This window comes from Solanum pennellii, chromosome 5, assembly GCF_001406875.1.
Source record: "Solanum pennellii chromosome 5, SPENNV200".
Taxonomy (NCBI): domain Eukaryota; kingdom Viridiplantae; phylum Streptophyta; class Magnoliopsida; order Solanales; family Solanaceae; genus Solanum; species Solanum pennellii.
The window spans coordinates 59,422,272-59,445,998 of NC_028641.1; the positions used below are offsets into that span (position 1 = coordinate 59,422,272).

The window sequence follows — 23,727 nt, forward strand, 5'->3', positions numbered from 1 at the left end:
AAAGTTAATAGATATGTAGGAGTAGGTGGAACCTAGATCAACCATAATAGAATCCATCAGGTCAATGACAAGAATAGTACATGTTATAACTACATCGGATGCCTAAGCCTCAGTCCACACTATTGATTCTATCGGTGGAACTAGTATTCCCACTATGTATGTCTAGTATCAACCATTTATAGACGAAGAATGAAAAAAGTTAGATACCAATTAGGATCATAAGTTCGGAATCAAACCATAACACAAAGAAAAAGAAGGGATGATTTCCTAAAGTCTTGTAGCTTCCTAAAGAAAAGTATAGACATCTCTACACCATTCCATACGACTACAAGACTTGTCTTTGTACAACGAGATAAATGAGCCTAGGGATCTAATACCAACTTTGTCATAGCCCCGACACGTTATGAATGGTAGCCACACTAAAAACTCAATAGAAGAACCAAGTACCAATCATCCCATAATTAACCACCAGCTAAAATAATAGTTTAAGCAATAAAAACAAGTTTCACAACTGAAAAATCATTGTCAAACACTCTTGTGAAAATACCTCCCATAGAACCTGGAAGTCATGTAACAAAACTATATGTAGTCTAAAATATGGGGATGCAACCACAAACTAAAAACTAAAAAGTTTAAGTTCGAACATTTGGACTAAGAATAAAAGATGAATCCAATGAAGACTAGAGGAAGTAGCTTACCCATATACAAATAAAAGTTTTGCAATTGAGGTCGTGTAGCAACCGCCAGAATATGCCTTGTACAAAACAAAGAAAGTGCAAGTGTCGAATCAATGCACAAAACAATAGTGTATTGGTTAGATCATCACCCAACTACAAGATATGAATGTAAACAGATAACTAGAATAAAATGGAGACAACACAATGCATACATCAACCAAGTCCACAATAAGTTTCCAGCTTTGAATTAACGATTAAATGAATATAATAAAAAATGTACCATGCATGGTACTCGAGCCAACCAATAGTATTGTGTACAAAGCTTTGTATCCAAGCCAATGGATATAATGTACTAGAATTGGTACCCAAGACAACCAAGAATATCTCCTACCAAGCGTGGCACCAGAGTGGATCGAGAGTCACATACACACAATTACAAAGAAATACAACTACATTTGTAAATACAAGAAAATAGGATTCATTGCATGAGATTATCAAGTTATCATTTCTTTAATCTGCCTAACAATGCATCATACAAACCATATTGTCAAAATAGTTATCATGTATACATCGTGTAACTTGGAAACAATCAACCACCACGTACCTAAAATCAAGCACGAAATGCTCTATAACACCTGGGCTTTCCCCTTTTTGTAATACCTAGCTTGTTCTTCATTTACAAACGATTAATATAACATATAATCGGACCAAAATGACCTAAATACACCCTGATTAGAAAAATCCCATGCAAAAATCATTAGCATCTCACCCAATTTAGGGCTTTCCCATCATTTACTCACCTAAACTATTGATTCCATGGTTGCAATAGTGAATTACGATAAATAAATGAAGAACAAATATTTTTATAACAAACCAGGATGTTACACTCCAAAATCCTCTTAAGTCCGAATTTTCTCACCTTAAGATGAACCCAAACCCTCACATAGGACCACAAATACCACCTATAAGACTTAGAAATCAACGTACCAAATTGTGGAAATGGATTACCTACCTTTATGAGGTCCCTGATGAAAAACCCGTTGAATTTCACCCTAAGCTACCCTTGATTTTTTCCAAAATGTGAATGCAGAATAGTGTCGGTTTTGGAGAATTTTCTGCATTAACTATAACTAACCCGACATTGCGATTCAGTTCCACTAATAGTGGTGGCTTTTAAGCAGGACCTTTCGCTATAGAGGGAATTAATTCAACCACTATAGCGGTGTGTCACCCACTATATGGTGGCTTACATGGACATAAACTCGAAAAAATCCCAAAAATGTCTATTTTGCAACACACCTTCAAACTTTGACGTTTCAAATGAACACTTCACTTCAAGTCCAGTATTGAAAGTTCTACTCACCCGAATTCACTTAAGAAAAGTCCTACGACTCCTTAGCATGTGTTAGCCAATAGAAAAACTAACTCAAGGTTAGACATTTTATCTAATCCTACTCTGGGTTTCCCTAGACCCCGCCTTGCTATATTCATTTGAATCGCTCCTATCCTGAAATTTTCAACTCACTACTCAAAAAGTTTTCTCGTCCGATTTCTTTCACTAATCATCCGCTCATAACGACGAGGGAGGTTATTACTGATAAAGATTCAAATATTTATTAAGTTTTAAATAAAATATCAAAAAATTTAGACCTTAGTTTAATAGGACATACTATTAAATAATTTGAAAATCGTTATGAATTTTTATATCTTAGACTTAACATATGAACATAGCAAAAAATATCTTCGAATTTTATAGTGTTAAAAATATCATATTATTGTTGTGGAGGTTTTTTAAAAATCTCAATCTATATAAAATGTAGAAGGGACTAAAATACCCCTCAACTATTCGAATTGGTACAAAATTACCCTCCATCCATCTTTCGGTCCCCAAATACCCCCGTTTGGGCTTTAAAATACCCTTAATACTAACCCTTTAACTCATATTTGTCCTTATTTTTAATAATTCCCCTAAAGTAAATCATAAATATTTACTTATCATGTTGCCTAATCCAATTGGTCCAAATTTATGCTCTTCTCAAATAAATAATAAAAAACCACATATGATTCATATTTTGACCGATACACTTAAAAATGATATTCAAAAAATTACTAATTTCATGATATTTTTGTATTGACGTATTTTAAATCAATACCCAATTTATTACAACCCAACTTATAACTTGGGATTCATCAAAAACTGTGTTTGAATGTCTATCTAAAAACTGAATATTAATTTTATAAGTAAAACATTTTCCATTAATGATCTAATTGTCTTGTTTATTTCCTCTTTTTATTATTCTTGAATATTTTATTCTTGATTAGGATATCGGAGACTCAAACTTGAATGAACTTACATGTTCATATTCTTTTGATTTATATTATTATCATGGTTGAGTAGGGGTGGGAATAAGAGTAGATTATTTTTATTTTTTTATTTTGAATTTTTGGTACAAACAAGCATGGCTGGTAGCAGAACTGCTAGCTACCGAAATCCTCTCCGGTCCATCCCGATCCGTCATCGATCCGGTTCTTTTCCGGTTCGTGCCAGTAGGGACCGGTAGGAACGGGGTCGGGGACAGGTAATGGGATGGAAACAAAGTTTTACCATTTAATCCCGGTTCCGGTAAGTTCCTGTCCCAGACCGATCCGGTCCAGTCCAGTTTAATTTTTTTTAAATGATTATTACCGTTGAGAGTCATTGGGTAACAGCTAGTGGGGGCCCCCAATGGCTCTTTGCCCCAATTATCATCCAATTACACCCCCTACCCTCCCCCCCATTTAAAGCACACAACTCGTTTCGGCTTTCGGCGGTCATAAACGTCTACTTTTTTAAGTAGATGTTCGGTACATTCGTTCCAACTTATAATTTACATCTCATTTATATTACAATAATTATTTATTTATTTTGTGATTAATTTTTTGTTTGCATTACATTTTTTGTATTATATATACTCACATTTAATATTTGAATTTGGATTTTCCGGTAAAAATGTTGTTCTAAAAGAAAAATGCAAAAAAAGTGCAATTGAGCATGTTAAAAAATTGTTTAACTTCACATCCTCCGATAATCCAAAAACCGCTAGTTCTTCAAGATCTAAAACTAAAAAATCTACTATAGTAAGAATGAATACGGAAGATTATACACATGTTAATGATACTGTTTTTGATATTGATAGTAATTTTGGATTAGATCCTTATCATGAACATTTGCAATATAGGTTTGGTAATTTTAATGAAAATTTACCTCAAGATGATGATACTGATAATGATAATGATGATTATATTGATACGCCTACTTTTGATGATGATGATGATGAATTTACTACGGTTACTAGTACTCCCAGTCCCGCTCCTATTCCCTCTTCCTTATGTGATCCTGCCCCCGTTCCCCCGGTACATCCTAGGCCTAAGGTAGAACGTGTAACATTCCAGAAAATGTACTTGTCTAGTGAAGGGTCTATTAGGTTTTAAGAATATGTATTGGGGTACATAGGCATCCCAATGCCCAATATTGAGTAATATTGGGCATGTTAGAGAATATTGGCTTAAGGGTGCTAGCCGATTTCTATGTATTAAGATATACTTTGATGTTTAATGCTCCAATTCAAGCTTGTTTAGTAATTTTACCTGCAATGAAGACCTAACTAATAAAATTTTCATTTCTTAGATCCCACACATTAGGTACGAGGCATCCAAGTGTCAAGCTTGGGTACCATAGCAATGTCCAAGAACATAGTGAGGGTCCTTGGACAAGAAATACACAGCAACTCATGTGCAAGAACATGTGCCACACAAGTGCAACCACATGTGCAACAGACCAAGCGACCAAGCACTAACAGAATTCGGCTAGGGCGGTTAGGGGGCAGGCACGTGCACAGGTAAAGCCATGTGGGGCCTAGATTCCTAACAAAATCTAGGCTCTAACTAACTTACCTAACTAACTAACTAACCTAGGATTAACTAATATAAACTACTTTAGTAATTACCCTAGGTCACTTAATTAATTAAATTAGAAACTTAATTAATTAATAAAAAATTCATGATCCACCTTAGAAAATTTTCAGATTCGGCTAAGTCAAATGCTCTCCTATTTTTAGTCAATTTAGGAGGGGAATTTTGGTAATTAGCTAATTGATTATTTAATTAAGTTAATTAGACTAATTTGAATTAGTTAACATTCAGTTCCTAAGACCTAGACTCACGTTTAACTGAGTAAAAAACCTCACGACTCAAAAACAGGAACAAACGCAAGAAAAAAGTGAACAATTCTCCTTAGGCGATTTCAAGGCAGTTCTTCAAGATTTTTCATTCAGGGTACGGGGTGATCTTAGTAGATTCAATTCTACAGTAAGGTATGAGTTTTCTCACTTATATTCCTTTCCCCGGGAGGCTTTTCAAACGTTTTGAATTCAAGAAAAACGTATCTAGGGTTTTTCCCATTGAAATATTTGAATCTTCATCTCCTTAGTTCTCCCTATTTCCAATTCTAGTAGTATGTATAATGCAAATCTCGAGCATGTTATTGGTATGTGGTGCTAACGGATCATTATGTGCAGGTTTCTATGATTTGATAATGTCGAATGAGACCTATAGGTTAGATATGTATGATTAATGTCAAATTGTGTTCGAGAAGATGAAATTGTTATTAATCATTTATGAAATTCAGTTTATTGTTGAAAGGAATGAAGGTTCCGATTACTGTTTGTGTTTTACAGTAGATATGTTTGTGAGTGTTTGGAATGCAATTTTTCTAAGAAGAAATAAGAATGAGAATCAAAGATAGTTAATGAATCTTCAATGCCAAATCAACTTTATAGCTTGACCAAACTAAGCACTGAATTGTTATTATGATCTAATAAAAACAAATGCTAAAAGTTGGCTTGCTTAAAATGATGAGATTGTAATAGTATATCCATGAAGTTAATTCACTTGGCTAATGATATTCTCATGACCAGTGTTTAGCGAAAATTTGGTTTATGCCAATAAATTGGCTTACAATATTATTTTCAAAATATGTAATAGAATTGGCCATTGACAAAGCCATACCAATCTTATATGGCTAATGTAAATTATGATGTTCTTATAACATGTTAAAGAATGACTTGACAAGTTGTAACTCAATAAACTCATAACCCAAGGTATGCCAATGAATGGGACAAGTCCCAACATACCCTATATAAATGAACTTGTGAACATAGTACCACGTTGAATAAGTCCGTACAACTTTCATAAAGAATGGTACAAGACTACCAAATAATGTTGAACAAGATAAGGTGAGTGATGAAATAACATAAAAGCTTATGAGTCATGAAATTGACCTAGACTGGGGTGTTAAAGGAGGTGAGACAAGTCTCACTTGCACCTAAACAATTATGTCAAAGATACTCAATAAGAGGGTGTTAGAAATCGTGAGACAAGTCTCATTCACACCATAATGATAATGTAAGATTCAACTTCACATTCATCAAGTAAAGAAAGGGATGTTCAAGTCATCCATTGAGCTAAGCATACCTCATACTAGAAGCAAGTTTTCATAACGTATGAGTCAACTCGAAAAGTTTTAAAGTATGATAAATTGAGCAAAGCAACGATAGACTAGCAATAAGCTTATGCAAGCACATGTAAGCCTCATGACATGAGACTACCACCAAGGTCGATAAGGGTCTGAGAATCTCCTAGTCATTGAACTATGTTGCCAGCGTAGGCTACTAACTAGTGGATCCACCTAAGAAAGCTTTGAAGTATTCGGTTTCACTTTGGCCGGTGAACCACCTCTTTTCAGTGTAAGGAAGACACTGGATATCATGTTAGCTCACATGATCTATGTCAGTTAAAGCTAAAGATTTCTTAAAGAAAATAAGAAAGAAAGAAAGTAAGAAAAGTATGTTAAAGTGAACATGATATCAATGAAGAAGATATGTAAGTTCAAAGTGAACTAAGTAAGCAAAAGCATAAGTAAATCAAATCACCAGTGTTTGATAAGAATGAAGTTTTAACAGTTATTGGCTTATGCCAATAAAAGGAGCAAAACATAATGGCTAATCAATGCCCCATAATCTTTCTTTATATCATGCAAATGATCAAATAATGGGCATAGCCAATAATCATCATATTATGCAAATGATCAAATATGGGCATAGCCAATAATCTTTATATTATGCAATGCTCAACTAATGGGCATAACAAATAATCTTTATATTATGCAAACAACCAAATAACGGGAATAGCTAATAAAGATTGGCTTATAAAAACTTATGTAAATTTAACAAGAATAGAAAGAATAACTTGTGAGTAGGATAGTCAAATCATTTCCTTAGTCTTTTGGATTACTTACTTGATCCATTGTAGGAATGGGACTACAATGAATCATTTCACTCATAAGTAAAACAAAGGATCAAAGGAGATCATTGAACTACACAACAAAAAGAAGAAAAGACTGAAAAATAATCTAAGTGTGGGAAAATGAGCTCTTGACTTAAGGTGGGAGCAAATATATAAATTTTTGCTCGAGTTGTTGTTCATATAGAAAATGAGTTGTGTGCTTTAAATGCATAAAAATATGTCATATTCATAGCATGATTCATAAATAACGAATTAGGAAGGTAAAGTGACTTCACTTTCCGAAAATGGCATGTTGCTATAGGAAGAGCTTTCCTTGATCATGCATAGTCCTTATGTGTTTATGTGCATATACCCATACTTAGTACAAGTGTGTACTAACCCATATACAATTACTATTTTTATCGATGCAGGTCCTTGAAGAAAATTGTTGATCAACTGAAGCTGTTTGGACTAGTACCTGCAAACTTTGGTAGGTCCTTTTGAGTTCGAGGATGCCTACGCTTTATATTCTAGCTTTAGTAGATTAGACATAGCTAGTGGATGTTGTCCCTAGCGCTTCCTTTCAAACATTTGTTCAAGCTTTCTATTAAGGCCGGTTTGGCAACTACTAATGATATTATGATTTCTTCATTTCGATTGTTCAATCTGTTAATAGATGGTTGTTTAGTTTGAGCTGGTAACATATCACTCTTATGCAGAAATTATATAAAGTCTAAGTACACTTCAGTAAAGTTAAAAAGTTCTAAATTTTCTGCTAAATTTAACTGTATGATTGTGATGAAAGCTAAGAAGAGGCTTGTCTGCGACCTCTGAGAGGTTAACGACGCCGGTCTCATCTAGGGTCTAGGACACGGGTGTGACAAACTTGATATTAGAGCATGAGGTTAAAGTACCTAGGAACTAAGGCTCAAAACAACCATGTTGCGTAGTTTCAAGCTTATGGTTGTGAAGTGCACCATAACCATGACTTAGAGACTTAGTGATGTTAGGAATCTTCCCTTGTTCTACTCTTTATCATGTTGTGTAGAGCTTCGACATTCTGTGTCATTCTAGCATCTAACTTCCTTCTTGTGTGTGCGTGTATAAAAAAATTAACACAAGAAGAAATACAGGAAGGAGAGTTGGAGAAGCAGCTGCTGGGGGAAAGCAAGCTCCTCCTCAAACCCCAGCTGCTGGAGTGCAAGTGCCTATCAACCCAGCTGCGTTGACGGATGCAGAAGTGAGAGAAGCACTGGTTCAGATGGCCCAAGCCATCACTGCTCAAGCACAGGCTATCACAGCCCAAGCCACTAGAGAAGGTGCTCCCAGGAGAACCCACATGGTAGCACCATGGCTAGCAGACTGAGAGATTTCACCAGGATGAATCCTCTAGTCTACTTCCGATTCAGAAATGCTTAGAAAGGTAGAGAAGAGCAGGAGAAGTCAGCTGGTGTGGTCACTGGTACCTTACATGTCTTTTCTTTTCCCGTGTATACATTGTTAGATTCAGGATCCACCTTGTCTTTTGTTACTCCTTTAGTAGCTAATAAATTTGACTTGCTTCCTGAGATCTCGCATGAACCTTTTCTAGTTAGTACTCTCATAGGAGACAGCATTAGAGTTGAAAGAGTATATAGAGATTGACCAATAACTGTTCTTGATAGAGTTACCTATGCTGACTTAATAGAATTAACCATGCTTGACTTTGATATAGTTTTAGGTATGGATTAGCTCCATTAATGCTATGCTACCATAGACTGTCGAAACAGGGTAATAAGGTTTCAGTTTCCTAATGAGTTAGAGCTGGAATGGGAAGGGTGTAGTTCAAATCCAATAGGCCAAATAGTTTCCCATCTTAAAGCCAATAAGATGTTATTTAAGGGGTATCTATATCACTTAGAATCAATGACTTAGAACATGAAGTTCCTTCCATAGACTCTGTGTCCATAGTGAATGAGTTTCAAGATGTCTTTCCGTAGGATTTACCAGGAATCCCTCCTAAAAGCGAAATTTACTTTGGTGTTGACTTCGTTCCCAACACCAAACCAATTTCTATTCCTACCTATAGAATGGCTCCTACTAAACTCAAAGAGTTGAAGTTACAGTTAAAAGATCTACTTGATAAGGGCTTCATCCAGCCGAGCATATCCCCATGGGGTGCTCCAGTGTTGTTCGTTAAGAAAAAGTATGGAACCCTTAGAATGTGTATCGATTATCGGCAACTCAACAAAGTCACTATAAAGAACAAATACCCTCTTCCCATAATTGATGATCTATTTGATCAGCTCCAAGGTTCAAGTTTCTTTTCTAAAATAGACCTCCTGTCAGGTATCACCAGCTTTGAGTGAGACAAGAGGACATTCCTAAGACTTCCTTTTGTACTAAGTATGGTCATTACGAGTTTCTTGTCATGTCATTTGGTATCCCAAACACACTAGTCGCGTTTATTGACCTTATGAATAGGGTATTCCGTGAATACTTTGATTCTTTTGTCATAGTATTCATAAATGACATCCTCATATACTCAAAGACCAGAGAAGAGCATGAACAACATTTGAGAATGACATTGCAAGTACTCAGGGAACATCAGTTATATGCCAAATTCAGCAAATGTGAGTTTTGGCTGAGATCAGTTACCTTCCTTGGTCATGTTGTGTCCGACCAGGGTGTAGAGGTTGATCCGAAAAAGATTGAGGCAGTAAAGAATTGGCTGAGACCCCTCACTCCTACACACATCCTGAGTTTCTTGGGTTTGGCTAATTACTATTTGTTGAGGGCTTTTCCACTATTGGTTCTCTATTGACATCTTTAACAAAGAAGAAGGCGAAGTTTGAGTGGTTTGAAACTTGTGAAAAGATCTTCCAAGAGCTCAAAGATCGACTCACTTCAGCCTCAGTTCTTACATTGCCGAGGAGTGGTGTAGGGTATGTGGTATACTGTGATGCTTCCCAAGTAGGTTTGGGATGTGTTCTTATGTAGGATGGCAAGGTGATTGCATATGCATCAAGACAGTTGAAAATCCACGAGAAAAATTACCCTACCCATGATCTTGAATTAGCTGTTGTGGTATTTGCATTAAAACTTTGGAGACATTACTTATATGGTGTACATGTTGATGTATTTAATGACCATAAAAGTCTTTAGTATGTTTTTACACAGAGAGAATTGAATCTTCGTCAGAGAAGATGGCTAGAGCTGCTCAAGGATTATGATCTAGGATTATGACATGAGTGTCCATTATCACCCAGGTAAGGCCAATGTAGTGGCCGATGCTTTGAGTCGATTGAGCATGGGCAGTGTGTCTCATATTGATGATGGAAAGAAGGAGCTGGTTAAAGAGGTACACCAATTGGCTAGGTTAGCTATACGGCTGGTAGATACACCAAGTGGGGGTGTCTTAGTTCATTCTAGTTCTGAATCCTCATTTGTTATAGATGTTAAAGATAAGCAGCATCCTGACCCAGTACTCATGGAGTTAAAAGACTCAGTGTTGAGTAAGCTGAATGAATCATTCTCTCTAGGGAGGATGGTGTGCTTAGATAACAGGGTAGATTGTGTGTGCCCAATATTGATAATCTGAGACCTAATATTATTATAGAGGATCATGGCTCTAGGTATTCCATTCATCCAGGTTCCACCAAGATGTATCATGATCTCAAGGAGATATATTGGTGGGAAGGTATGAAGCGAGATATTTCTAAGTTTGTGGAGGAGTGCCCCAATTGCCAACAGGTTAAGACCGAACACCTTAAGCCTGGAGGTCTTACCTAGTCGATTGAGATCCCAACATGAAAGTGGGAGGCTATTAATATGGACTTTGTGGTTGGTCTGCCCAGGACCAGGAAACTGCATGATTCCATTTGGGTCATTGTTGACAAGATGACTAAGTCTGCTCACTTCATTCTTGTGAAGTCTACTTACAGAGCCGAAGATTATGCCAAGCTGTATATTGATGACATAGTGAGGTGGCATGCGATCCCTTTATCTATCATTTCGGGTAGGGGAGCCCAGTTCACGTCTCACTTTTGGAGATCTTTCCAAAAGAGCTTGGGTACACAGGTGAAGCTCACTACTGCTTTTCATCCTTAGACGGATGGACAAGCAGAGCGTACCATTCAGACCCTTGAAGACATGCTGAGAGCATATGTTATTGACTTCAAGAGGAGTTGGGATGATCACTTTCCACTGATTGAGTTCTCTTATAATAATAGATACCATTCCAGTATTGGGATGACACATTTTGAAGCACTGTATGGCAGGAGATGTAGGTAGTTGGGTGGTTTGAGGTAGGAGAGTCTTCCATCCTTGGCCCTGACATCATACATGAGGCTGTGGAAAAGGTGAGAATGATCAGGTATAGATTGGCTACTGCTTACAGTCGTCAAAAATCCCATGATGATAACAGGATGAGGGCTCTTGAATTCAAGGTAGATGATCGAGTCTACCTGAAGATATCACCATGAAAGGGGTGATCGGGTTTGGGAAGAAAGGTAAGTTGAGTTCGAGGTATATAGGTCCTTATGAGATCTTACAGCGAGTAGGGAATGTTGCTTATGAACTGAAGTTACCAAATGACTTGGCTTCGGTTCATCCAGTGTTTCATGTTCGATGCTTAAGAAGTGTCTAGGTGATCCAGCATCCATCCTGCCTGTTGATGTGTTAGGAGTCGATGAGAACCTTTCATATGAAGAGGTTCTAGTTGAAATTTTAGATCGCCAAGTGAAGCAGCTGAGGAACAAAGATGTTGCCACCGTAAAGGTGTTATGTAGGAACCACCTTGTTCAGGGAGCAACATGCGAGGCAGAGGCCGACATGAAATCCCCTTACCCTCACTTTTTCAGTACTTGAGGTTAGATATACTCTTCCTAAGTCTGATTTTGTTTGAGAAACTCTAAATTTTAGTGCATTGGTCAGTTTTGGTGTTCTAAGTCCATAACTGTGTGTTTTATACTTGCACTATATGAGTTATTAAGAGTTCATGTTTGCACTCATGTTGCTGTTTTTGTATTACGTTGACTTTATTTTTGTGTCGCATAAGTTGTGATGTGCATTGAGTTAAAGTGAGATTGAGAAGGAAGTTCCTCAATCTCAGATATGAAGCTTCAGATAAGCTTTGAGTGATGTGCATCATCCAGAGTAAGTTGTGAATCAGATATTCACAAAGAGTAAAGTTTCAAATATATTGATTTGTTTTTCGAAAATACCCTCTTTGAGTCAAAATGATATGTAGTGTCATTCGGGGACGAATGTTCCTAAGGGGGGGGGATAATGTAACATTCAAAAAATGTACTTGTCTAGTGAAGGGTCTATTAAGTTTTAAGAATATGTATTGGGGTAGATAGGCATCCCAATGCCCAATATTGAGTAATATTGGGCTGTTGGAGAATATTGGCTTAAGGGTGTTAGCCAATTTCTATGTATTATGATATACTTTGATGTTCAATGCTCCAATTCAATCTTGTATAGGAACTGTACTTGCAATGAAGACCCTAAGCTAATAAAATTTTCATCTCTTAGATCCCACACATTAGGTTTGAGGCATCCAAGTGTCAAGCCTAGGTACCATAGCACATGATCATTTAAAATGATCATGTAGATTAAGCAGTGCACAAGCACATAGTGAGGGTCCTTGGACAAGAAATGCACAGCAACACATGTGCAACCACATGTGCAAGAGACCAAGCGACCAAGCCCCAAACAAATTCGATTAGGGCGGTTAGGGGGCAGGCTCGCGCACGGGTAAAGCCTGTGGTACCTAGCTTCCTAACCAAATCTAGACTCTAACTAACTTACCTAACTAACTAACTAACCTAGGATTATCTAAAATAACCTAACTAGTGTACCCGAAATCCTAAAATCTAACCGGGTGACACTAGCCGGGTAACTAACTAAAGAAACATCCTAGTACATAACCTAGGATGGTCCAAAGAGGTTGGTTATGGTCCTAGTGACTTAGGGGTAATTTAGTAATTACCTATGTCACTTAATTAATTAAATTAGCAACTTAATTAATTAATTATAAATTCATGGTCAAGCCGAGATACCTTAGCAAATTTTCAGATTTGGATAAGTCAAATGCTCTCCTATTTTTCGTTAATTTAGGAGGAGCGTTTTGGTAATTAGCTAATTGTTTATTTAATTAAGTTAATCAGCCTACGTTGAATTAGTCAACATTCAGTTCCTAAGACTTAGACTCACGTTTAACTAGGTAAGAAACCTCATGACTCAAAAACAGTAACAAACATAAGAAAAACAGTGAACAATTCTCCTTAGGCGATTTCAAGGAAGTTCTTCAAGATTTTTCGTGCAAAGTACGGGGTGATCTTCGTAGATTCATTTCTACAGTAAGGTATGGGTTTTATGTCTTGGATTTCTTTCCCCGGGAGGCTTTTCAAACGTTTTGAATTCAAGAAAACAGAAACTAAGGTTGTTCCCAATGAAATTTTCGAATCTTCATCTCCCTAGTACTCCCTATTTCCGATCTAGCAATATGTATAATGCAAATATCGAGCATGTTGTTGGTATGTGGTGCTAAATGATCATTATGTGTAGGTTTCTATGATTTGATAATGTCGTATGAGACTTATAGAATAAATCTGTATGATTAATGCCTATTGTGTTCGAAAAGATGAATATTGTAAGTCGTTTATTAAATTCAGTTTATTGTAGAAAGGAATTAAGGTTTTGATTATTGTTTGTGTTTTACAGTATATATGTTTGTAAGTGTTTGGAATGCAATGTTTCCATGAAGAAGTAAGAATGAGAATCAAATCTAGTTAATGAATCTTCAATGCGAAATCAACTTTATAGCTTCGTCAAACTACGCACTGAATTATTCTTATGATTAAATCAAAACAAATCTTGAAAGTTGGCTTGCTTAAAATGATGAGATTACTGTAGTATATAGATGAAGTTAATTGACTTGGCTAATGATATTCTCATGACTAGTGTTTAGTGAAAGTTTGGTTTATGCCAATAAATTGGTTTACAATATTATTTCCAAAATATGTAATAGAATTGGCCATTGAAAAATCCATACCAATATTTTATGGCCAATGTAAATTATGATGTTCTTGTAATGACAAATACATGTTAAATAATGACTTGATAAATTGTAACGCAATGAACTCATAACCCAGGGTATACCACTATTTGGGACAAGCCCGAACATACCCTATATAAATGAACTTGTGAACATAGTAGCACATTGAATAAGTCCTTACAACATTCATAAAGAATAGTACAAGACTACCAAATAATGTTGAACAAGATAAGGTGAGTGATGAAATAACATAAAAGCTTATGAGTCATGAAATTGACCTAGAATGGGGTGTTAAAAGAAGTGAGACAAGTCTCACTTGCACCAAAACAATTATGTTAAAGATACTCAATAAGAAGGTGCTAGAAATCGTGAGACAAGTCTCATTCACACCATAATGATAATGTATGATTCAAGTTCACATTCATCAAGTAAAGAAAGGGATGACAAGTCATCCATTGAGCTAAGCATACCTCATACTAGAAGAAAGCTTCCATAACGTATGAGTCAACTCGAAAAGTTTTAAAGTATGATAAATTGAGCAAAACGCTGATAGACTAGCAATGAGCTTATGCAAGCACATGTAAGCCTCATGAGATGAGACTACCACCAAGGTGGATAAGGGTCTCCAAATATCCTAGTCTTTGAATTATGTTGCCAGCGTAGGTTACTAGCTAGTGGATCCACCTAAGAAAACTAGGAAGTATTCGGTTTCACTTTGGCCGATGAACCACCTCTTTTCAATGTGGGGAAGACATTGGATTTCATGTTAGCTCACTTGATCTATGTCGGTTAAATGCTAATATTCAGTTTCACTTTAGCCGGTGAACCAATATTTTCAGTGTGGGGAAGACAGTGGATTTCATGTTAGCTCAAATGATCTATGTCAGTTTAATGCTAAATATTTCTTAAAGAAAGTAAGAAAGAAAGAAAGTAAGAAAATTATGTTCAAACTGAACATGAGATCAAAGGGAAGCTATGTAAGTACAAAGTGAACTAAGTAAGAAAAAACATAAGTAAATTAAATCATCAGTGTTTGATAAGAATGAAGTTTAATAGTTATTGGCTTATGACAATAAATGGAGCAAAACATAATGGCTAATCAATGCCCCATAATCTCTATATCATGCAAATGATCAAATAATGGGCATACCCAATAATCTTTATATTATGCAAATGATCAAATAATGGGCATAGCCAATAATCTTTATATTATGCAATGATCAAATAATGGGCATAACCAATAATCTTTATATTATGCAAACAACCAAATAATGGGCATGGCTAATAAAGATTGACTTATAAAGGCTCATGCTAATTTAACAAGAATGGAAAGAATAACTTGTGAGTAGGGTAGTCAAATCATTTCCTTAGTCTTTTGGATTACTTACTTGATTCATTGTAGGAATGGGACTACAATGAATCATTGCACTCGTAAGTAAAACACAGGATCAAAGGAGATCATTGAAGTACACAACAAAAAGAAGATAGGACTGAAAAAAAAAATCTGAGTGTGGGAAAAGGAGCTCTCCGCTTAAGGGGGGAGCACAAATATAAATTTTTACTCGAGTTGTTCTAAAATTATGTTCATGATTCCAAGGTCTTATGTTCATATTGAAAATGATTTTTGTGCTTTAAATTCATGAAAATATGTCATATTCATAGCATGATTCATAAATAACGAATTAGGAAAGTAAAGTGACTTCACTTTCCGAAAATGGCATGTTGCTATAGGAAGAGCTTTCCTTGATCATGCATAGTCCTATGTGTTTATGTGCATATACCCATACTTAGTATAAGTGTGTACTAACCCATATACAATTACTATTTTTATAGGTGCAGGTCCTTTATGAAGATTGACGATCAGTTGAAAATGTTTGGACTAGTACCTCCAGACTTCGGTAGGTCCTCTTGAGTTCGAGGATGCCTACCCTTTATATTCTAGCTTTAGTAAATTAGACATAGGTAGTGGATGTTGTCCCTAGAGTTTCCTTTTTTCAAACATTTGTTCAAGCTTTTCTATTAAGGCCGGTTTGACAACTGTTAATGATATTATGATTTCTTCATTTCGATTATTCCATCTGTTAATAAATGGTTGTTTAGTTTGAGCTGTTAGTATATTGCTCTTATGCAGAAATTATATGAAATCTAAGTACACTTCATAAAGTTAAAAAGTTTTAAATTTTTTGCTAAATTTAACTGATAATTGTGATGACAGCTAAGAAGAGACTTGTCTGCGACCTCTGAGAGGTAACGATGCCGGTCTCATCTAGATCTTTTGTGTGGCAATTTATGACATAAAATGAAGATAAAACACAAGCTATTTGTAATAAATATAAACATAGATTAAATCATTAAATAGTTGGATATAATCTTCCGCCTAGGATATAGAAAACCCATACAAATGGTTTGGAATGCTCATAATTCATATATGTCATATAGACTCGATGATGAACATTCCAAACCATTTGTAAGGGTTTTCTATATTCATAAGCGACTACAAGCATTTCATATAAAGAATTTCATCTAGTAGACAGTGTTTTTGGAATTTTTCTAAGTGGAAGATTATATTCAAAACAACGATTTTGAAAATCTCTATGCCTAGACTTAACTTGACATTTAAATATAAAATGACATGCATTTTCAACTTTTGTGCAACCGTTATCATACATTTGTATACCATCTCTAACAATCAAATTATATATGTGTGCGCTACACCTAATATAATAATCACCATAAATAGGACAAAGAGTAGGTTTTAACAATTCAACGTTAGTTGTATTATCTGCAGCATTATCTAAGGTGATACTACTTATTTTTATCATATTTCCATAGCTTTCTAAAATATCTAAAATTGTTTGAGCTATATAACAGTTTTTTGCATTTGACAACATTTATAACCTTTTTTTTTTGCATACTCTAGTTTTCATCAATCCAATGTGCGGTAACAGTCAAATAATCATTACCGTTTATACTATGACCCATATTAGAAGTAAAAGCTATTTTACAATTATTATAATAAAATAAACAATGAAGATATTGAAAATGTTGCGCTTGATAATCAAATATAGCCTTTTTAATTGTATTTCTTGCAAAACCTTTAAAATGTGGATTATATACAATTTAAATATAATGTATAAATTCGGGATTTTCAGCAAAACTAAATAGCAAACCCACAAAAACAATCATTTAGCTAGTTCTTCAAGATCTTTTTCTCTACTATATGACCGTGGTAAACTAGAGCCAGAAACATTAGAAGGATTTAATTGGGTTTGTACCATGTTAGATCCGCCTACTCCTACATTTTAAGGAAAGGGTGTACCATTCTTTTTAGCTTGGGCTATCGCTTTAGCAGACGAAAATTCACTTTTACAACATGACATCGAATGATTACTCAAATGTGCCGTTCCACCTTGTTTTTCAACTGTTTTATGATTTAATCTATGTTTACAATTATTACAAATAGCTTGTGTTTTATCTTCATTTTGTGTCATAAATTGCCACAAAACCGATTTTTTAGCACGTTCTACCTTAGGCTTAGGATGTAAGGGAGAAAGGGGGCAGGATAACGAAAAGGAGCGGGACTAAGAGCGGCTCTGGGAGTACTACTAGCCGTAGAAAATTCATCATCATCATCATCATCAAAAGTAGGCGTATCAATATAATCATCATTATCATTATCGTTATCATCATCTTGAGGCAAATCCTCATTAAAATTACCAAACCAATGTTGTAAATGTTCATGATAAGAATCTAATCCAGAATTACTATCAATATGAAAAATAGTATCATTAACATGTGTATAATCCTCCGTATTCATTCTTACTATAGTAGATTTTTTAGTTTTAGATCTAGAAGAACAACCGATTTTTGGATTATCGGAGGATGTAAAGTTAAACAAATTTTGAACATGCTCAATTGCACTTTTTTTGCCTTTTCCTTTTTGAACAACATTTTTACCAGATCCATATCAAATATTAAACGTGAGTACATATAATACGAAAAATGTAATGCAAACAAATAATTAACCACAAAATAAATAAATAATTATTGCAATATAAATGAGATGTAAATTATAAGTTGGAACGAATGTATCGAACGTCTACTTAAAAAAGTAGATGTTTATGACCGCCGAAAGCCGAAAGTGGAAAATAGAAAGTTGAATATTGAAGCTCCAAATCAAATTTTCAAAGACCAAAATAAGAATTTCAACAATTTTAAGATATTAGAGATTAGAGAATAGAGAAGTAGAGAGTTGAGAGAATAGAAGATAATTTTGTGAATTTGTGATTGAAAAGAATGAAATTTTAGGGGTATTTATAGGTGAAAAAAAGAGTTAAAATGTATTTTTTAAAACTTTGGGGTATTAAAAAAGTTAGGGGAGTAGGGGGGTGTAATTGGATGAAAATAGGGCAAAGAGCCGTAGGGGGGCCCCACTAACCGTTACTCAACGACTCTCAACGGTAACAAACATTTTAAAAAAAAATTCAAACTGGACAGGACTGGATCAATCCGGGAGCGGAACTTACCGAACTGGGACTAACCGCTAAAACCCAATTTCCGTCCTGTTATCTGTCCCGGACCCCGTTCCTACCGGTCCCTACCGATACGAACCAAATCGAAACCAGACCGATAAGGACCGGATCAAATTTCGATAGCTACCGATTTCGCTGCCAGCCATAACCACAATATTGACTCCATCCAGATGGTAATTGATAATGTGGAAGGTTATAATAATATTGGTGGTAAGCACTGAGATATCATTTTTGTAGTAATCCTTCAAAAATTAGCATTTGTTATAAAGTTTAATTATTTAAATCTATTAAATACTTTAAAAAAAAAAAAACAAAATACATTTAATGAGAGTGTGAATTAATAAGATTGGGACAATAAGTTCAAAAAATATTTTTGACCATTTTGGATTATGTAGAATAAGAAGTGATGAGAAGTGAAACGGTAAGTTGGAGGTTGTGACAAGTAAATACCCTAACCCCCCTCTTTTTTTTTTTTGTCTAATTGTTTTTATTTCAAACCCTCCCGCGAAGCAAAATCTCCCCTTTTCTCTTTGATACTTCAATTCGAATAAGAGAATTGGGGATTTGGGGTTTTCGTATCTCACTTCTCAAAATCATCCTCGATTCCATTTTCAATTCAGTTCAATTGATGGAGGATACCAATCAGCAGAGCATCGATCCATTTACTTCTGTATCATCTTCAGGTTCGTACATTTCTTATCCCTTTTACTTTTGTGTTTATGCTGTATCAACTGTGGTGGATCTATGGTTTAAATGAAGTGAGGGAGGGTATTTTTCAATGAATTTTTCGATATAGAGAGACCTTGTTTGGGATGGAGTCTGCTTGTGCTGAACTTGTTTTATCTTGTTGATTTCAAGATTTATTTGGGTGTTATTTGATGATCAAATAGGATTAGTCCTATGCACAAAGTGCTCCCCTTTGCGTTTTTGTAATTTTTTTTTTTGGAATTTGTATACTGGGTCAATGAAATAGTAACTCTACTACTAAGATAAAGCACACCCTTTGCTGTTTGTCTGATGGTATGAATGGGATCTTTATTTTTTGGTCTTGCAAGGGATTGGTTTCTCTTTCAGGATTTCCAGAAAGGATTATATGGGTTCTTTTAGGTTGTATCTTATTGACAACAACATGCCCTGTGAAATCTCACAAGTGGGGTCTGGGGAGGATAGGGTGTATGCAAACCACACCGCTACCTCTGGGGAGGGTTATATCTTGTTAAGTTGGCTATAATTACACGGACCCTTTGTTGTATCTCAAAAAATAATTTCAAGGACTTGTGTTACAGTAAGTTGTTTTAATGGAATTTTGTTTGGGAATCATCTATTTAAGGTGATTTCTGAAGAATTGTTATCATTTGAAAAATCATGATGTGTAGTTTTAGTATGATAAGATATGCAACAAGATTATGATTGTCCTCCCTTACTAATATCTCATCCCAGAATTGACAAAGGAGCAAGAACCATAACAACTTTTTCTACACTGAATCAGTGAAACTGCCTTTATCGACTGGATGTGTACCCCATACAAAGTACATACTGCATATTTTTATCAACATATATTTGTATGAATGTATCAGTTGGTACTCTTATAACATCTGAACAAGTAAAATTATAATTTACCCAATTTCTCTTAAAGTACATAGATAATAACGTGTAAGATGATAATCTGAGATGGTTTGGCATGTTTTACGTAGAGATCAGATGCACAATCTGTAGGATATTATGACTCATTGTAATGGAAGGGGATGAAGTCATCCTAAAGTTGTATGAACAAAGTTTCCCCACAGACAAATATTTCAGAACAATCTGGCGATAGCTCAGAGCAGAGCACAATGAAAATTGAAGAAAAACATCCTTGTTGCTTCTTGGTAATGACAAATAGTTGGGATTAGATCTTAGTTGTTACTCGTATCCTTACATTAAGTCCATCTTTTCGAAGGAATCGTTGATTCTGGTCTTAAAAATGACCATATATGAATATGAGAGAGCATTGAGTTTTAGAGACTGACCAACTGGATTTAATTGAGACTTGCCAGCATGCATAAATACATCCTTATGTGATAAATGGGACTTTTCTTGAATTGTTGTCATTGAGAATCTAGCTCGATTTTAGAGACTTTGAAGTGAAATAGAGAAGTATGGGTAGAAACTGGTAGCAGTATATTCACACCTTGATAAATTTCATCTCAGAAAAAGTAAATTAGGAGCCTCTGAACAGTTGATGTTGGAATTGTGTAAATACTGCAGTTTGACATTGCAAAAGTAATGTAATATCCCAAATATTTAAATTGGACACAATAGTCTTTTGACTGTGGGTGGGCATAGTTTGGGCCAACCCTAAATCCAAGCTAAAATTTGAACTTCTTGGATATTTCGTTTGGATTATGAATTGGACTTCAAATTTTATTTTTAAAATTTATGGATATCGGATTCAGTACTAAGAGTGTTTGGATATCTGAAAAGTCAAAATTTGTATACCTTATATTCATCCATTTCCAAAGGTTCAACAGATTAGTGCCCTACATCCCTACTTATTATGGTACTAAGTCCAATATGGAATTAGACAACACAAAGTTACCAAGTTCAAAAAAAATAATAATATGGAATTACACAACATGGCCGTAAAAAGTTATACATTTCAAGGAGCAAACTATTAGGTGAATTGAGGTTGTTAATTGTCATGGATTGCCTTAAAGATTCAAAAGTCAACCAAAATATCCAAATCGATTAATCCTAAACCGGACTTAGTTGATTTCTTCCCATTTGCCCTAGCTTTGATGGACAGAGTTACCTAATACTTGTTGATGGTGAGAGGTGCCAAGTATTCTAGGATTAGGACCACAAAATTACCTGATATTTGTTGGTGGGATGTGGCAGGCATCCCAGGTATCCTAACTACACTGCATATGGTGAACTGTGTGGAAGGAAAGGATAGCAGAACCTTTGAAGATAGGTCCGATTCCATTCAAAGAGTTAAAAAAAATTATATTATATCTTTTTAGTTTTGGATTAAAGAGAGAAACAAAGGAATCAGAGATTGTAGATCTTTTAGGTTCTTTATAAGTAGTTTCTCCCCTTTTTGTTCCCCTTTGAAGGTATTCAGCATATCCTCATTAGTGAGGAATACAACATTATTGGTTTAAAAAAAAACCTTTGCTCTTGGGCTGTGGATACTGGATCATCTCAATACACAAATAGATTTAGAGTGGTCAATAAAACCTTAGGTGAACATCCTCTTAATTTTAGCACAGGTCTAACTCACAGTCAAAGATTCAAAAAATCAACTCTGGTTGACGGGTCCGAATTTCTGAACCATGACCCCAACAGATTTACGAGAGAGAGGATTCCAAAATGCTAATCAATATTAGTTTTGGTACCATTTTGCCCTCTGAATTGAAGTCCTGCTTGAAAACCCTCGGACTAAGACTTCCTCTGCTCCCCTCACATTTCCACTATAAAAGTTTACTCATGATTACATAATAAACTCAAATAAAAGGTCAGACTCATTAACTCGACGATTTGGGTTGAAAATCCCTTTTGTGCTTGCTTACTGTATTGCTCCTCTCTGTTTCTATTTTTTTATCTTCTAATGTCATTCATTAACTCATTATTACATAATAAACTCAAATAAAAAGTCAGAATAATTAACTTAACGATCTGGGTTGAAAATCTCTTTTGTGTTTGCTTACTGTATTGCTCCTCTCTGTTTCTTTTTTATATCTTCTTATGTCATTCAGGGTTTAATTCCATATATTTTGGGTATGGACCACTGAGTTTTGAACCTAGCTAATTCTCTCTTCTTCTATTTCAATTTTTTTTGCTTTCTCATAGTCAAAAAACTATTATGGCCAATTTAAGTATTTGGGATATTACAAGTTATTACTTCTACTATAAACCCTCGTTTATACAAATTGAACACCTTGGGATCTTAAATTCTTAATTACTGTTGTTGGGATTCATTTTTATGCTTAAACAATTTTGAAAATATATTAAGGAAAAGACCGTCTTTTTCAAGTTTTCTTTAGAGTGGAGCATCATTTCCAATTATGCGATCCAAATTTTTAGCAATAGTTCCAAATCTTTCCACAAAGTACAGGCGTTTGAGGTCTTACTCTCTTATTGTAGCCTTTGGGAGAGAGAATCCTGCTAACCCATTGCCTTGCACAGCAGAGTCTCTGCATTTATCATTTGTCTCTGTGAAATCCATTCTTCATCTTTGTTATTTTGCTTATCAAGTAAATGAATAAAGCTACCAAACCATCTACACATGAATTGGACAGTTGGATTGTTTAAGACCTACCGTGAGTGCGCGTGTTAAAAAATATTCCTGTGAGTGAAATGAAGTAAGATTTAGCAGGGTTCTCTCATGCAATGTTTCACACCTTTAATAAAGTATCTACATGATCGATTTATTACTGCAACGTTTTTGTTTTGACAAATAACTGGCTTGTTTGATGTGGGTATAGGTGAAAGAGTTGTGGAGCCGCATAATGTTGCAGAACAGGTAATAGTCCTCAGTGTTATTATAGTTTATCTTTTGTATATTTTTGCCTGCATAAATTACATATTCAGTTAGTACTTTTGTTTTTATCCATTATCAGCCTATTTCAGCCAAAGATGAAAGGATTGGTTCTGCAAATGCTTCTCCAGATGCAGCAATCCCTGGGGCTTCAAGAAATGTGCAAGATCATCCTGTTACCTCTGAAGCTGGAGCTATACCCACCTTTTATCCACTCAATTCCTATTCTCCTCAGGACCAAGGTCTTTACTATGGAGGTTAGTTCCTGTGGATAATGTTAAGTTGATGTTGCAGTTCACCCAATTTCACATGAATACAGCAAGATGCCGAAGAATGAGCTTTTAGTAGATCATTTCTCCCTCTTTTACAACTGGTCCTTGTGTATCATTGTAGTACATCTGATATTCTGACATACCAAAAGGTTTTTACTTCTAAATTAGCTCAATGCTTTTGGGATGCTAGTTTAATGCATGCAAATATGCTTTTGTGAAATCTTAACAAGTTTCCCCTGTCTCTCTCTCTCTCTCTCTCATCTGATATTCTGACATACCAAAAGGTTTTTACTTCTAAATTAGCTCAATGCTTTTGGGATGCTAGTTTAATGCATGCAAATATGCTTTTGTGAAATCTTAACAA

At 35.3% G+C, this 23,727-nt stretch overlaps 1 protein-coding gene across 1 annotated transcript in view; it reads left to right on the plus strand.

Moving 5' to 3' along the window:
* The first annotated feature begins 18,982 nt into the window (after nt 1-18,982).
* LOC107020743 (YTH domain-containing protein ECT3-like) overlaps nt 18,983-23,727 on the plus strand; it is a 10,879-nt gene continuing 6,134 nt past the window's right edge. The window contains exons 1-3 of the mRNA XM_015221223.2: nt 18,983-19,255; nt 23,039-23,076; nt 23,174-23,348. Of these exons, the coding sequence (XP_015076709.1) occupies nt 19,201-19,255; nt 23,039-23,076; nt 23,174-23,348 (268 nt within the window). The 5' untranslated portion in view covers nt 18,983-19,200. The remainder of the gene's footprint in view (nt 19,256-23,038; nt 23,077-23,173; nt 23,349-23,727) is intronic.